This window comes from Lupinus angustifolius, chromosome LG13 (genome assembly GCF_001865875.1).
Source record: "Lupinus angustifolius cultivar Tanjil chromosome LG13, LupAngTanjil_v1.0, whole genome shotgun sequence".
Taxonomy (NCBI): Eukaryota; Viridiplantae; Streptophyta; class Magnoliopsida; order Fabales; family Fabaceae; genus Lupinus; species Lupinus angustifolius.
This window is the reverse complement of record NC_032021.1, coordinates 14,200,238-14,218,750: the sequence shown is the minus strand read 5'-3', so window position 1 is coordinate 14,218,750 and position 18,513 is coordinate 14,200,238. Positions and strand designations below refer to the sequence as shown.

The 18,513-nt window shown below is 32.4% G+C and overlaps 1 protein-coding gene across 1 annotated transcript; it reads left to right on the top strand.

The window, feature by feature from the left end:
* On the top strand, positions 7,222–14,282 carry LOC109325702 (F-box protein At4g00755-like). The gene is made up of 6 exons (XM_019558220.1): positions 7,222–7,363; positions 7,681–7,864; positions 8,240–8,659; positions 8,742–8,881; positions 12,316–12,434; positions 13,722–14,282. The coding sequence occupies exons 2-6, from the start codon at positions 7,729–7,731 to the stop codon at positions 14,005–14,007; spliced, it is 1,101 nt and encodes a 366-aa protein (XP_019413765.1). The 5' UTR covers positions 7,222–7,363; positions 7,681–7,728; the 3' UTR covers positions 14,008–14,282.

Below are 18,513 nucleotides of genomic sequence, written 5' to 3'. Positions count from 1 at the left end.
ACCAGTTCTAGCAACAACAGTGGTGTGAGAGTCACCCACCAACACCTTCTTGTCATCAACATCCGTGTATGTTTTGAATATAGCGCAGCCATAGAAGACATGGCGGGATGCGCTAGTATCTACCCACCACCCATAAGTTCCTCCAACCATAGTGACCTCAGATAATACAGCCACAAATGGCTCATCAACCATGTAGGCCTATGGAGGACAATCTATTAGTTTATTTATGCACTTGAGTGCCATATGCCCTGGTTTCCCACACTTGCAGTAGGTGAATAGGTTTCCAGAGTCATTCTTAGTAGGTGGCTTAACATATTGAACCTTTTGAGGGTTGCAATTCTTGTTGCGATTGATGTTCTTAGCTTTATTCCCATTGTGATTCTGATTTTTGAAATCAGTGCTAGAAGGCTTCAGAACTGCACTTGAGAATTTTTTCTTAGTGCTATTGTTGGAGACAATGAACACATATTTTCTCTAATCTTACTTACGAGCCCTCTTCTTCAACACAAAGATGAATGATAACAGATTCCAAAGAGATTTCTTTGGTCTTATGTATCAGAAGGTTTTTGAAGTCATTCCAGGTAGGAAGTAGTTTGTCAATTATGATAGCCATTTGAAATTGCTCATCTAGGGACATACCCTCAAAATGATCTCATGAGCAATTTTCTGTATCTCGTAGGACTAAGACTCTACTGATTTATCATTAGTCATCTAATACTTGAGGTAGCGACTAACAACATACTTTTTAGTGTCAGCTTCCTCGGTATCATATTTCTTTTCAAGTACATTCAAAATTAATTTGGTAGACTTGTATGAACTGTAGTAATCATAGAGATCATCAGACAACCCATTCAGAATGAAGTTCTTACATAAGTAATCACTTTCATTCCAGAGAGCTATTTCAATATTCAGTTTATCCCTTTCCTCTTTTCAGCCTCATTGACACCATTGGGATTCAGTTTTCAGAACGTGGGCAACCTTTCTCATAGTGAGGAAAAAATCAATCTTATGTTGCCAACGTTTGAAATTTGTCCCGTCAAACCGAAATGGCTTGTTCAGGTCATAGATGTTCAATATAGTAATACTATCTACGAACATCATTGCAGTAGAAACATCTTAAAATTGTTGTTACCGTAGCTCGGAACAATTCTGAATGGCACGAAATAATCGTTACTAGTTGAGTTACGATCAGGTCGCTCTCTTTAAGACGTTTTGTAGTACTGCTAAAATTGTGCAAGCAGACTATCAACCACACCTTCCCAGGATAAAATAGTTCAGTTCTCTATTATACTATTTCTCACTACACTGTAAGAATCACTCTCGAATACACCGACAATATGGCTACCAGTGTCAATTCTTGAATTCGCACAGTATGGCTACCCGTGCCAATTCTTTTTCCACAAAACTGACAACCAGTGTGAGTTCTCAAAACTCTCATTTTGGCTACCTCTGCCAATTCTCAAGTGCCATGGAAAGAAAGAGGGAGAAGGTTGCCAGAAATGCATCGGCGGAATATACGGGGGGAGAAAAAGAAGTTGAAAGGTAAACGCCTTCAACTTGGTGCAAATTATAATGAGGGAATGAGACCTCTATTTATAGTCTGAGGTCTCCAACGGCTCTCTAATGACTCTTTCATCAATAACTCTATTACCAATGACTCTATCATAATGGTCGAGATCTCCTCTAACGACTCTCTAATGCTATATCCTTGTTACATGTGTGTGTTGACCAAGTCAACACACAGTCCAAGCCCAAAAGACCCCAAAAAATTAAATAAATTAATAAATAAGTAAATAATTATTTTATTAAAAAGAATGTTGGGCCGCAACTTAAGGCTTATAATTATAAAGACTTTAAACTTCCTTCCTCCAATCTAAGTGAGACTAGTGAGTTTTTTCATTTCACTTCAAAACATCATTCTTTCACTAAATTCCAACAATAACAAATAATGGCAGAAATAAGAACACGCAAGAGACTTTTAACGTGGAAAACCTTTCCGATGTGAGAAGTAAAAACCACGGGTACAAGCTAGTCAATCAAGCTCCACTATGATCAAAATAAGAATACAAGAGTGTCTCCAAAATACAACACAAAATATGCTCATTAATATGGCATACAACATAACAACAAGCTTGAAAATGAGAACAAAAGAGTTGGAGAAAAAATAGCTACTGTAACAACTCGTTTTCGACCACCTCGGATGATGTTTCACTGATCCAACTATTTAGAAGAAAGTACTAGAGGCTATGAACCTACTGTCCAAATTTCAGCCGAATCTAACGGTGAACGAAGTCGCAGTTGTGTATTCCCACGACTACTATGAGTTCCTATGGGTTGAGTTCTCTTATCTTCTCTCTCACTTTTCTATTGCCTCCTTTTGCCTAAACTGATTACACACCCTTACCACATCTTACCCTTATCCATTAGATTAAGTTGGACAAGTGGGCTTTGCTCAATTGAGTCTTTCTCCACATAGGAAGCGAGCCCAAAACAAACATCTAGTTGGGTCTAGGTAGTGCATTACCCGGACTCGCCCCATTGCTTCATTTTTAGACTCAGACCCGCCCCAGACCCACACTGATACCCGCTGGATCTACTTCCCACGAGTCCTTGGGTACCCAGTAGATCTATAGGTACCCACAAAATTTAAAACATTAAAAATAATTGCGAGTAATTTATGTAATTGTGTGTTTGTTTACTACAATCTCATGTTATTTAGGTAATCAACAAGAGAAAAAAATTATAAAACATAATTTGAGGTTTTAAACACATTTTAAATTGATTATTTCAATATTAAGATGTAAAATTGATTTAATAAGAATTGTTCAATTAAGATACGAACATAATATTAGATTACATGTATCAATTAATAACATCACATCAGTACTTAACAATGTAACATCATTGTTTAACAATATATCAATCAAATTTATGATTAAAAATATAACACAATGGATTAACAATATATATAGGAAGGAATAGCGAGTCGAGTATCATCAGCCTGGGTACCTCATTGCCCGGATCCAGACTCATCCAACAACGGATCTTGAAATCTCGGGTCTCAATTATCAACAGCTCCAAAAACACAGACTCAAACCCGACCCATTGCAAGTATTTTTTACAGGTACTCACTGATCCGGATACCCATTGCCTTCTCTATGTGTTACTCATGTATTTAATTGTTCAAACGCATAAGAAAAATAAATGACAAAATCGAATTTTAATTTGTTTTGAAATTATTAAGAAATTCAATAATATATTTAATATTATTATAATAAAATGAAATATATAATGTAGTTATCATACATAAAGATTCAATGTAATTTTTTTGTTTTGAAATTATTAAAAAATGCAATAGTGAATTTAATATTATAATAAGGAAATGAAATATATAGTGTGAGAATTACACATAAAGGATGTGGACGTATTTTGAATTTAAAAAAAAAAGGAATAAGAAAGTAACATATGATGATAGATTATGTGGGATAATTTTTTTATTATATATTTAATAGTGAATATAATTCTCATTCAGTTTGAGTTTCTGTTTCTTTTCACTCTAAAGTTTAAAACACCGTGGTGGCCAACCCCATTGCCATGGCAGAGTAACCCTTGCACTTTTCTCTCTTCCTGAATTTGGTTAAAATCTTTGTGCTCAGTTTTGGGTTAGGATTTTGGCTCTTTTGCATTGTATTGTTTAGGTATGAATAATTTGATTCTGGCTAGAAACACAGTTTTAATTTAAATTCATGAATATCAATGGATGAATGAATTTTATTTAGTAACATGGAGTTTGAAACATGGTACCTGTCAGTGAGAGCATACAAAAATGAAGGTTGAGAAGGAGATGAGTCTAAGATATTTGGATTGAGTGTGAAAAAGAAAAGGAGAAATGGTGCAAATTGGAAGAGAAACAGAAAAAGAAGAGCACAAATAGAACCAAGAAGGTAGTTTATGAAATGAAATGAGTAAGAGAAAAAAGTGATGGAACCATGTGGAAAACTTGTACTCATATGTTACATAGCTATGAAGCACAGATACTGATACGTGTATCGGGTACGATATGTATCCGATACGTCGACACGTATTCTTTCCAAAATACAGGATACGATACGTTCAAGGATACGCGTATAAAATAATAAAAACACATAAAATATGGTAAAATTATAAGTGTAAATCAAAATATCCAAAGTAAAAAATATGGAAATTTAAAATCACTGCCTCCATAACAAATCTATCTTGTTCTATTTTAATGAAAACGAATCTATCCTAAAATCATTGCCCTCCATAACAAATATATTTTATCCTATTTTAATGAAAACGAATCTATGTTATCATGTTTTATTGGAAACGAATCTATCTTATCCTGTTTTATTGGAAATGAATATATCTTATCTTGTTTTATTAGAAACGAATCTATATATCCTATACTTTACTGAAAACGAATCCATATATCCTACATTATATTGAAAATGAATCGAATACGTGTCTTAATATTTATTTATTTTATTTTATTTTTTTAATTTTTGGATACTCTATGGATACGTATTTTTCGCAAATCCGAGCGTATCCGTGTCGGATACGTGTCGGACACCGACACGTGAGGGTGTTTGACGAATCCGTGCTTCATAGTTACATAGCATTAATTCTTACATAGTTTTTTTGTTATAGTAATTAGAATTAGTTTTACTTTAAATGGTGGCTTGAGTTTCAAGTAAATATCAATTTTCCATTATATAAATTCTATATATTTTGCCTTTGTGTAGAGTTAATTCCAATCACGAAAGTTCAATATATTTTTTTCTCTTTTTGCTCATTCAATTCCCTTCTTTTCTTTCTTGTTAAATTGCCAGGAAATTAAGATCATCTTCTCCAATAATGAAGAGAGGAATACTTTTTACACTTAATTTAAGAATAAAATATTATTACAAGTACAAATATAAGATTATAACTATCATTTCATTTTACATTTTGCTTTGTTTTTATACGAATGAAGATTCTCTCTCTCAAGATAAATATGTCTTTATGTTCCTAATCAATCATCTTATTACAACCCTTTTGAACCTGGCTAGTCGTGGAGTGTTGGGGGAGCATGCCCCTATAAGGTGTATCTTTTGCAGTTTGGAGGACGAATCTGTTGATCACTTGTTTTTCTCTTGCACTTGGTCTTATGGAGTTTGGCAAAAAGTATATGAGTGGTTTGGTATTTGTTATGTGCTCCCGATTGGTGTGAAGTGTCACTTCAGTTCTCATTGGAATCTCATGCGGATGGACAAAAGGCATCATCATCTTTGGATGTCTATCTGGTTTGTTTATATTTGGTGCATTTGGGTAGCTAGAAACAAAATTATATTTGAGAAGTCTTCTTTGAATTTGGAGGAGGCAATGTTTTCTATTCATCTTCAGTCATAGATCTTGATATCGGCTAGATTCCCTTCATTTTCTTTACCTTTCTTGGTTTGGGTTTTTAACCCATTGAGCTATTTTTCTTGTTCTTTTTCTGTTAGTGGATAAGAGTACTACTTATTCTCTTAATACTTTTATTTTAGTTATAAATTGTTATTGCTGATAAAAAAATATCTTATTACATATAATATAAAAATATTATTTTTGTTTCTTAATTTTTTTTTAATTCAGTATCATATTTTTATTAAACCGAGACAAGAAAATAGAAGAGAAATGGGTTAGATGATTTATATAGCACTTCTTAGGTCTTAATGGACCACTACACTTACCAAAAAGACTTCATACATAAAGAATGTCAACTTTTTAGAGGATATACTTTTGTTATTTTATCTGCCCATATAATTTATATAGACGATATATTACCAATTTAAGAATCATATAAGTAATCAATGTCAAATTTTTAGAGTGTTTGTTTTTATTATTTCATCAATTCAAACTGTTTGTTTATAGATAATAGATTCTTTTCAGCTATATGTAACACATAATATTTTTCAATAAAAATCAGGTAGATTATTTTTTTTCATATAAGCTCCCAACATGGAGCTGTAGAGTATCTTTTTCTAATATCATTTTTCACTTTCAATTTTCTTGCCATTTTATCTTCAGAAATTAATTATCAAACAAATATCATTAACTTCTTCAAATAGCTTTTATACTTTAAAGGACATGTATCTTTCACCAATTAAAAAGTAATTCTACTTTAGTAGAGTAGAATCACTATAAACTACTGCAAATATCTCTATCAAATAAAACTACATACCTAACTTGATAATTTCCACAAATAGCTTTACACTCATTCTTATAACTTACTATGTAAAAATGATTGTTGACGTACAACCTAAGCAAAAAACCATATCCAAAATATAACTAAATCAACTTATAATTATAATAATTACATGTTATTATAATTACACTATTTCCCCAACTATATCTATATTTATATATATTTATATATTATATAAATATATAAATATATAAATATTATATAAAGACAAAACATCTATATTTCTATACTTCTATACTATCACCATGAAGTAATTTCTAATTTTCTATTTTGCCATTCATTTTTTTACTTCTACAAAAAACATATCCTAGTTAATTATTTTGACACATTAACCATATATCTCACCTTAAATTGAATATTATAATAAATATAAAAAATATAACATAAAATTCACCCACAATAAAATATTATAATTCTCTAAAATAAAATATCATTAAGTAAGAATGCAGATCAATGGATACAAAACTTCTATCAAAATATAGTCAAGTATGTTAGTGAAAACTAGTACATACCCATTTTGATTCTTGAAAACCAATAAATAATCATTTTGGTCATTGACAATATACTTATTCGGTCACCTTAACTTCTAATGTTTTTTAATATATCATCAATCAATAATTTAATGAAATAGAACCAAGTTGATCACCAAATACACTTTAAAAATTAAGATTATAAATTTAAATATCTATACATTATCCATATAAATATTTATACACAATTATTATATTATTCACCATCTATATAAATTATTTTTATAAAAATTAATAATAATTAAATATAAATAATAAATAATATAATAATAATAATAATATATAAGACGTATGATTTAGCTGAGTGGGTCCACAAAACTCATACTTCTCCTCTTCACGGCATCAATGCATCGTCATAATCATTAGTTTACTATTACCAATTATTTAGAGTGATAGGGGCAAATTGGTAATAACGCATATAAACGTGTAACCATGAAATTGTCCTGTATTTGATGAACATGCACCATTCTTCTTTCTCCCTTATCATTCTTCTATTCTATCTTCTACTTATTCCCCTTTTCAATTTTAGGGTTTCGCTTCTTCCTCGCCCAAATCCTCTTCCTCTTCTTCTTCGTCTCAATTAAAAGTGAAATTCTCAATCTTTCTTTCATTTTTAATATTCCCACTTACTATCTCTCCTCGATTTTCTTCAAAATTTTCCACTCTCAATTTTTATCTTTCTATCTTATTTTTGCTTAAATTTCCTAAATTTCAACCGTTTACTTTTTTTACATGTGTTGATTGCGTTCGATGTTGCCCCCAAAATGCCTGAATTTTCAATTTCTGTGTATATAAGATCAAAATGTATTTTTTATTATTTTTAAATATTTGGATCTTATATGCTTTAATTTCAATATAAGAATGCTAATTGTTTCAATTGTTCTTATGTGTTTTTTTTTTCAGGTTGGAAATTGAAAAATCAGTGTTGGTTGGTTATAAACTAGAATTGTCATGTCTTCTATGGAATATTGTATAGATTTCCTGAGTTGTCTTGATGCTGATACATGTATCAAGATCCTCAAGTCTCTGGATGATCCTGCTGATCTCGTTCGTCTCAGTTGTGTCTCGCAGTCTTCGAGGCATTATGGTGAGAGTTATACTGGTTCAAATTTTGTGTTTAATTTTCAGATGATGGCTCGATTTTATTACAAGTTTGATTTTAGTTCCCTAGAGTAATACTCATCATGCCTTCACAATTTTGAGCTTTTATTGTGATGATATAATTATGTTTGAGATTTCTTTCTTTACCATTTCGTGTGGTTCATTTGCATATTCCCTTGAAATAGTTTTTGCTTATATTGTGCTGAATAGTTATTCTGAGATTTAGATGCCAATTTCTTTCTGTATCACTCAAACTAGGCCTTGTGTGTGGTTCTCAACTGAAACATTTGTAATTCTCAACCGAAACATTTTTCAATTAGAATTATTAATTACAATGGTTAACTAGTGTTTTGGTTTGCAGTGATTTCAAATGGTCTTTGTAAGCAGCTTTGCTTGAGAATGTTTCCTCAATTATCCAGAGTTTCCCATGTTGTTGAACTGAATGAACATGAAGCAAAGGAACAAACAGAGGTTGGATCTAGCTATTCTATGGAATGGCTAGGTCTAGTTAGAGAACATAGAATCTATTCTTATTTAGCTAGAGCTTCCACATCTTCTGTTGATATGAATTGCATTGCTAAGACACTTGGTGCTTCTAGCACTGATAATTTTCCTCAGGAGAGCATTGATAATACTCTAGAGCCTAGAGACACCATTGCTGGGAGATTTTTCTACTGGTCAAGTAGTGGACAAAGTAATCCCAATGTGCCTGAAACACTAACATATGAGTTGATCTCTCAAATTTGTGTGATTTCAGAAATCAATATCCAGCCTTTCCAAGGTGATGTATGAAGTCTTCTCAAATTATGCGCTTGGCCCATTTATTTTACTTTTCTACTAACAATACTGTGTTAACTGTCCAGCCGACTTTCAGCTGGGATCACCTATATATTCAGCCAAGTCTGTTCGGTTCAAAATGGGTCACCCTATAACCTCTTTAGATCCTTCGGCTGATGAGAAGTTTGTGTGGACCTACACTTCACCGGAGTTTCCAATGGCTCAGGTGTGCAACTTCCCTTCTTTATATCTTAGCTAGTCTTCAGTTGAATATTTTTTGTTTCAGTGATTTGTGGATGTTTGACTTGAAAGACTAGATACACTTTTCTGTTAAAGGGTGCCTGTATCTCCTTTACAACTGCATGATGAAGGTTGTCCTAAAGTGTAATAATTGTCTTCTATAACTACTGAATTACCAGTTTTCAACTCCTTTTTCATCATTATATGATGGTTTTGATTGACGAGAATATTAACTGAAGTCTTCAATGCAACTTAATCTGCATTTGTTGCATCATAGAATAAAAGCCTAGTTTTATGCAGATAATATCTCATAAATAATATTGGCTTTTAACAGGTGTGTAGTGCACCCATATTTATGTAGTCAAATATGGTCAGTTCCCCCTCATTACAACTGTATAGCTCTATCCTCTCCCCGCCACATCATATGACAGAAAACAGTCATATGGGTCAAATATGTCACAGTCCCCCAATTTCTTTTCCCCTGCTAAAAGTACTGAATCTTCCTAGATCCAGTATCTACTGTTGCCGGAGACCATTATCTTTTTTATCAGTTGGAGGTTGGACCAATCCTTCTGGCAGATCTGCTTTTAATTCAAATCTCATTAATCATTACACTTTACAGCAGTTCTGTTAAAGAAAAGAATATAATTCATGTGTTAAAAGTTTCAAATTGTATAATCAGTGGAAAGGCTCAATATCCAGATAATAACTAGAGGGCTCTGAATTATCATCCACAAATTGGCAAAAAATGTTTGTGAATAAATCATCTAAGGTTACAAAATTCATTTTTAATTAAGGAAATTTACGCAAATAGCTATTTGAACTATATTGTAATTTGGCTTGAAATATCGTATTCGTTTGCGAAGCATGCATGTACCCTCTCTAGACTCCACTAGGAGGGTGCCTCGTGCATTAAGTTGCCTAACTATATTGTAATTTGGATATATGCGTACAATTGTTTGGATTAAAAAGAATGCACTTGTAAGGAGAAAATGGAAGCAACATTATTGTGTCGTAATGCGCGTCTCTTGTCTCAACCTTTGTTCAATTATGCTCTCCTATAGCTTCATAGTATGGCTCATGACCTTAACCCCCTATAGTTCGCACAATTTTGTATATCTTCCTTGTTCATATAAATAGGGATTAAAGTGCTTCTCATCTACTCTCTGACATCTTCTTAGACTTCATAATCTCATTAAATAACTTTGAGAGCCAACTAATGCCCGCTCTCCTATAAGTCTATAACCTTCCAGGCCTCAATAGGTATTTATCCGGTCCAACAACTTTGTCATTATCCATTCTTTTCAAAGTTTTCTTCACCTTAAATTCTTGTGTTCTACGATAAAAGGAGAATGGCAATCATCTATGACTCAATAGGTACATTATTCGATCCAACCACTTTGTCTTGTCCACCATTTTCAAATCTTCTTTCATTTTCAATTCTCAAATTCTACGAGAAAAGGAGAATGACAAAGTGGTTGGATCGGATAATATATTCGGGATGGTCGACTATGGAGGCTATATATTTGCTACGGTGATTAATAGAGTGATATCGAAGGGACCAAAGTTTGTTACAAATAGTTTTCATGAATTTAGAGATGAGATTGGAGAACATACCATACCACAAGTTATTAGATTTAAGTATTTTGGGTCAATCATACAACACAATGGGAAAATTACGGAAGATGTAAACCATAGGATTTAAGCAAATAGATGAAATGGCAGAGTGCATCAGTATCATATGTAATAGAAAAGGACTACATGTTGGGCGATAAAATGTTAGCAAGAGAATAAACTCATCATAGCAGAGATGATAATGTTGCGTTGGATGAATGTACACATAAGACAATATGAGATTAAGAATCGCGCCTTGGGGTGGTTTGGGCATATGTTGAGGAGAGGAGACTGTTAGAAGCCCCAATAAGGAGAGTAGATAAAATGGAGGTTAGACCAATTTCTAGATGCAAAGGGAGAACAATAAAAAACATAGGCGACACAATTAGGAATGATTTAGATATCAATAGACATGATTTATGATAAAACATTATGGTGTCATTCAATCTGTATAGTCTCCCCCACCTAGTGGAGCTAAGGCTTGGTCATTATTGTATATGTTCCATGAGAATATGTTAACAAGTGAAACCTGACTGGGGCTTTGTGCTAATGGTAAGTGCTCATGTAGCAGGTGTCTGCAAGGCTCAGTTTTTGAATGTCGACAGAACCTGCTATGTGATTTTACCTACCTCATGAAGAGACCCCTGTCTTGCTATCCCACTCCCTAGGTTTTAAACCTATTATTATTATTATTTGTATAAAAGAAAAAGTGTTTACTTTAGAGGTTTTTAGTTTAGACCTTTAACATCTTTCTCTTGTTAAGCTGTGTCAGGGGCTCAATTTGTGATGGGATTTAAGCATTTTCTCTGACAATTAAAAAAATGGGATTTTTTTTATAGGCATATGTTCCGCTCCCTCCCGTTTTAGTGGAAGGCAAGAAAGCACACTCCCAGTGTTTGAACCTGGGCGCACTCACACTTCATGTCCTACTGCTCTGCCAATTGTGTTTGTAGGGCACATGATAGCTTTGACTTGTAGTTAGTCCTAGACTGAACAGAAAAGGAATTAAACTAAGGTCAGAGATCCCATGTTGTTGGATTTTTAAACTGCCTACAAAATACTATTAAATGTGCCTATTTCTGCCCAGTTTTTCCCATTTCTTAAACTCAAGAAGGTTATTAGGAACTATGCTGACATGAAGGACCTTCCTAAAGAAATGGAAAAGGAGTTCACTAATGAAATTGTTCCTGTGCAAATGTTGCTACTAGAACTGTTACACAACAGGGAAAAAACATGCCTCAAATGGTTGATTCAGAGGAAGGGTCATCCAGGGGGAGAGGCTACATTGGATGATGCAATGGTAATTAGCAGTCAACTTTAGAATTCCCAAATACCAGCCTTTAGGACAAGGTTGTTGCTCAAGAGGGCGACATTGGTAGGAACTGAGCCCAAATGGAATATAAGTGGGTCAGAGGTCCTTAAAGAAAAATACATCTGTGAAGGGTATTTTAAAAGAGGAAAAGTGTGCTCGCAAGTTGATTAGCGAGTTAGAAGGAGAACACTAGCTTGTAGAGGGTATTATGATGGAAGAAGAGTAGGAAATCAATTTTTGAATTATGTTATTGTCTTTTATGGTAATCTGGGCAGGGGTGCTTGCACTCGATGAAGGACGGGAGGCCTATCACTGCTTTATCCCCTAATATGTGTGATGTGCTGTTCTAGTTCTGAAAACTGAGTAGTCTCTTGAGTTAGGAAAGAATATTAGCTCCAGTATATTTATAAATTTATGATAGCTCTCTACATTCTTGTTTTTAAGAGAGAACTTCATTACATGTTTAATTTTTTAAAACAATTTCTCATGAACAGGAAAACCGGTTACAGAAGTTCAAGCTTCCAGAACCTGTACTTTGTATTGGTGGTATCTTGCAGATTGAGCTTTTAGGAAGGGTACAAAGACAAGAAATGGATGACTTATTTTATATTTGGTATGCTCCTTCTCTCCTTTGTCTTTTAGTTGACAAGTTTATGTATTGCTAATGATTTACTTAACTTAGTGGCAGTAGCATTTGATATTCTAAACAAAATCCTAATAAGCCTTTTCAGTGTGAAGCTTTAATTCTCCTATCTTCTGTATCACAAATAATGTGGCACAGCGTAACATCTTCAGTATTGGCCAAAAGCTTATGTGATTGTATTGTTTGATGAATTTGTGCATATTTTCATCTGTCCCCTTTTATGTCTAGTCTGTTTTGCAAGTTTAAAATGATCATAAACTTCTAGACCCCTTGGACTTTTATGTGTAGTTGTGTATTAGCTTTGAGCTTGTTATGAAGTTGGGTTTAGGACAGGATGACAAAAGGTATCTTTTTCTTAATCACTTGGAGTTGGACTTTACCATCTATCAAATGCTGCAAAATGTAGACCCGCTTAAACAAAATGCTGAAGCCAATCTGTCACCTGGATGCTAACTGAACCTGAATGATGCAAACAGAGCAGGAAACCATGAAGCTGGCACTGGGATCCATTTGCATCCATATTTATCATCCCTCTTCTCCCCATAGACGTGTGCACAAGGACTTTTTGTAGGTTGAAATATGCAGTGTAAATTTTTTCTAGTCATGACCAAAGTTCAGTTGTTCTTAGGTAGTGTTTGGTTTGTGGAATATTTTTACATTCCTGAGCATCCATTTGGGAACATGTCTTGCTTATTTTTGGTATAAGATTAGAAAGGAAAAAAAAGCCCAGGAAAATGAGAATGTGAAAACATTCCTGGGCATCACATTTCTAAGAATTTGCTCAAAAATCATGCTGGCAACCAAACACCACCATGTATGCACTCTGATTTCATCCAAAGATCCTAGTACCAACATCACCTACATTCCTCTTTCTGACTTCTTTTTTGTTCTGTTTTATCTTCTTCCAGATTATTGCCTTTCATATGTGATATGACATGCATTCTAGGAAATAAAAAATATAGATCAAGTTTTCTCATCCTATTTTTGTTAGAGTAGTTGCATGAGCTTTTGCTAAAACTGTTCGAAACTCTAATACCACAAACCAGGAAAATTAACTGGGTATGACATTGAGTTCATGCATATTAGGGACATGGTTCTTGCACTACTAGTTTCTTCTGAAGGAGAGAGAACACACTTTCGGAAGTTTGAACCCGAACACTCACACTTCTTGCCCCCTTATTATTACTTATAGAATTATAGATCATATTACAGATAGTTATGTAAAGTTCTTAACTTGGGAAAAATATGTGATTGCAGTATTTCCTATGTTCAAATTGTTGGCTGCTCATTGTCACCTGCATATAGTGTCGAAATTCTTGAGCCTTCTGGAAGGTTTGTGTTGAAGAGTGACCAGCTGGCTAGATGTCAACCCCTACTGCCCTCTGAAGAAGAGTCTGGAGCAATTTCTACTGATCATATGCCGGTGGGACTGAGAGATTTCCCACATATTGTGAATATATTGCAGGAACATGTTATAGGAGTTGTAGAACATGATTGGGATGAATATGAAGTTGATGATTTTGAAGAAGAATATGCAGTGTGATATTTTCTGCCTTGAAGTGCTTTCATAATCTCCTCTCAAAAACAGTAATTGTTTTAAAATAATGTAAGTCTCTCCAGGTCAGGAATGGTTTCATTGAAATCCTTTTTTTTGGTGGTTTTCCCTTTCTGTAATGCTTGTAAGATATATACCCTTGAATTTAGAAGTTAAGGTTTTTCTGTAGTTTAACTACTGATTTAATTCCAAGTATTTACTTTTCCAGTGATGGTCTTGGGAGTAGGACAAGGTTTAACATCATGTGAATGTTGTACCAAACATCTGATTAAGTCCAACATGAAATTTCTTTCTCCTGACCTTTGTACCATTGACCTGCATGGTGAGTTTGGTACAACGGTAAGGTTGTTACCTATTGATCATGAGGTTATTAGTTCAAATCCTAGAAACAGCCTTTTCGTTTGTGAGAGTAAGGTTGTTTACATCTACCTTAATCAGACCTTATTAAGTGAGAGTCTTGTGCATTGGCTGGTCTTTCTAAACACACCATTGAAACTTGAGTAAGAGTAAAATAATTTGTAATTTTTCCATAAACTATAATTGTTAAGTTAATAAAAAGGAATGGTGAAAGATCTTTTGCATTGTTAATCAATATACATGTAGTAGTGTAATGCTTTAGGTTGAGAGTATTTTTTAACCGGTGTGGCACATGTATAGATACAATTTGTGGGATAGAAGATGTGCTCCCTTCAAAAAGTTTGTTACCTTTTACATTATGTCTTTACTCTTATTCTTTGCTTAGGCTATTGCAAACAATTTATATTGTAAACAACTTATTACAATGACTTAGGTCCTTTTTTTTTAGCATCAATATCTTTTCAAGTAACTTTATCAACAGACGAGATACTCATCTTTGGATATATTTTACCAGTACACATTTTCACTCTAAAAGTGTGGTCTAAAAAAGAAAGGATAAGATGATAACAATTCATCATATTTTTAAAAATAATTGTTTCCATGGCTCAATTTTCTTGTTGAACAATTCCAACACTTAAATGTATTAGGCTTGCTTAATTATAGGCAATTCACTTGCTAGTTTAAGCAATTTTCTCCAAATCATTCACTTATATTTTTTTCCCTTTTTATGTTTTGGTTATGAACATTCTCACACATTGATTTTAAGTGTAAATGATTTGATTAGGGAGAATAAAACTTCTACTATGTGTATAGCTCACGTCAAATCTACTTTTGAAAAAGTTTCTTGAAGGTGATAATCTAATATTTTTCCTCACATAGTTGAATAATTTTTTATTTCTTGTGATTGACGCGACTTATATATGCAAGATACACAAATTTTAGGATTATCTTAGCTTTTGAGTTCTGAAATTTCCATTTGAAATGAGATAAAAAATTTCCATTTGAAATGAGATAAAACCAAAAAATTGTCACAATGTGAGATATTAGACGTCATCCTTTTAAATTATCCTAAAAGGCTTAACCTTGAAGGTCTTAAAAAAGAATCATCTTAAAAATTGTCCAAGTTTAAGATGTTTCCACTATTCATTTGCTATAATGTTCTTTCTGATTTCCCCAAGACATGTTCTTTATTCACAAAATTTTAAAAATAAAATTAAAAACAATGATTTTGCAAATTTAGAAAAGTGTTTGGACTCTGAGTAATGATGGGACGAATATGATAATGATGAGAGAGAAAGAATTTTAATTTAGTGCATTAAAGATGATATATCTTTATTAAAATTTATGAGATTTAATGGAATCGATATTTCTCTATGATATCGTGTATCTTAGGAAATCAATACTCACAAAGTCTTTTTAAGCTTTGACCATGACCTACCTAATGGTTCCCAAAAAAATGTGACTAAAAATTATTTATTTCATATACCCACCTTTCACATTTTCTCTTTATTCTATTTTCAACAATTTTATGATATTCAACTATTAATAGAATTGTTTTAAGGTTGTAGTGGAACCTTATGATGGAATGGACGAAGGCGTAATCTTCCTATCTAAGACGTGAATGGTTCTCATTATGATCATTTTTAATAGTTTTTTTTGCCTTAAGTTTTGTTTGAGATATTTATTGAAGATTATCATTAAACTTTTCGTTTTTTTTTTGTTTTTCTTTCTTTCGCATTTTGATTGATGAACATGTTTCTATTTGCTTCAATTCTTTGCCATTTTGGTCATATAGGGGAAACAATGTATGAAAGGTGTAAAAGAATGTACTCATTTCTTAATAATTGAATGTTGTTGAAAAACCAACTTCCCCGAATTATTGTAATTTTGCGGGTAATTCAAAATAATCTTCTTTCATAATATCTAGACTCAAATGGAGTTGCTAGAGATATCATCCTCCTTATAATTTTAATTTTTGAATCAAACATTTATATTAATGCATGAATTAATTTTTATTTGGTTTATTTTAGAGTAATGAATCCGATCATAGGATGATTTAATCAACACTACAACATATGGAATGTCATGATGGGTTACATATGTTATATAGTTCATTATAATATAAGGTAAAGATGAGTTATCCATGTTTTTTGTATGATGAAAATTACCCTTAGGTTGGTAAGTCCAACCAAGAGTGTTTTTTCCATGCTAATGTGTAGTATTTTGATATAAGAATATCAAAGAAATTGATATCTCACACCAATGAAGCGGAAATTGATATCTCACACCAATGAAGCATGAATGGTGGTGGATTCACCTTATTTAAGAGAATATAGTCCCAATGAGAAAAAAAATACTAGTGGGAAGGTGTGCTTTTTGTGTCCTATATAGTTACACTACTAGAAGGTTTTTGGGAATGTGTAAAGGTCAATCCTAAAGTAGACTACTACGTTATCTTAATAGTGTGACTATGACAAGGTTCCTAAGCTACATCTCATATAAAAAGGGAAACCAAAATTTTATGGGCTTGAAACGAGAGACCTGCTCAAGCTCCTAATTACTATACCAATAATAATTTGAGTGGTTCACCCTACTAATACTAGACATGACGCAAGGCCATGAATGGTGAGATATGTGTCTCTCATTTCGTAAAGTATCTCTAATACTCGTTTATAGGGCATATGTGTGTAAAACATGTTGTAGTGCTAGGAAGCATACAAACTTGATTTTTTAAAACTGATTGAATATGTATAGTGGAGTCGTCAACTAGGCGAAACGATTTTCAGTTAAACACTAGTTACAGACTTAAGAGGAGAAAATGAGGGAAATTACACATTCTTCTTAATGGTTTGAAGTCGCCACCATGTTTTTACGGTCAAAATGAAGAAAACCATCTTTATACCCAATTTCGGTATGCTTGATATTTAAATTAGAGATCTATATTCACGAAAGGATTATAATAACACCTCATTCACATGTACTAAGACGATACCAACCCTAGATGCATGGGCTTATATTATACCATAAATTTGTTTATTTATTTCTTTAAATTTTTCATTTATTTATAAAAGGCAAATATATATATATTTATTTTTATGTTTAACAAGAGTTTATCTTGCTCATATGTATCCTCATGTGCAATAGGAAATTAAGACTTACGTAATTATAGGTAGAAAATATTTGATTGATTGGAGTTGTTTTATTTTTTTTTACAGAACACAAGCGAGGTATTACGATTTTTCAAAGGATGAGTTGAGGAAAATAATTGAATATTCACGATACTTTTTATATTCTTAATATGATTCTTATTTTTTGTAGTCTTTTATATACTTTAAATTAATTAAAGAATATATCATGTTTATTTAAGTTTGCATTCAATATTTATCATTGAAAGAAATACTTAAGTTTTCATTATTTAAGTTTGCATTTACTTTAATTAATCATTTACTAAAATATTTTATATATTACTTCAACTTTGTTTATAGAGGGATGTGTCATAATCATTCAAAGATAATTTAAGGAAAATTTGAAATCACAACATTCCTTTCATCTTCATTAAAAAATATTTATTTTAAATGATTAGTCATTATGTATGATAAATAATTTATTTTATTATTAGTGACTAAAATATATGTTTTTATGACAAAAAACATAATAATGATATTTTAGACTACCCTTTATTAATTACTCAATGGTTAAATATAAAATATTTGTTTTTTCAACTACAACTATTATTCAAATCATTTTATTATTATTTTACTATTTACATTAATGACATTTTTACTATTAGTTTATATTATTATCATTAAACAAATGAAAATAAAATACATATTAATTTTTTGGTACTACCAAGTGTATCTCCTCACTTTATGGTAAGGAGCTAATCACTTTCGGGGTTCGTAACTGCCTATTTCAACAAGTGTTGCACCAAAAAATCGAACATTTGACATTTTGACCATCCTAGGAATCTAGCAGAACCTTACACCACTAGACCAAAGTGTTGTTAGTAAAAATACATATCAGTTGATGAGTCACACACAAATCTATATGAATAAATAAATAATTAAATGAAGAATGTAACAAAAGTGAAAAGTAATGCTTGTAAGATAAATTAAAAAATGGAAGAAAGTAACTCAA

Coding starts and splice junctions, on each gene's coding strand:
- LOC109325702 (XM_019558220.1), top strand. CDS start 7,729: ATGTCTTCTATGGAATATTGTATAGATTTCCTGAGTTGTCTTGATGCT. Junction 7,865..8,239: donor GCAGTCTTCGAGGCATTATG/GTGAGAGTTATA, acceptor TTTGGTTTGCAG/TGATTTCAAATGGTCTTTGT. Junction 12,435..13,721: donor GATGACTTATTTTATATTTG/GTATGCTCCTTC, acceptor ATGTGATTGCAG/TATTTCCTATGTTCAAATTG.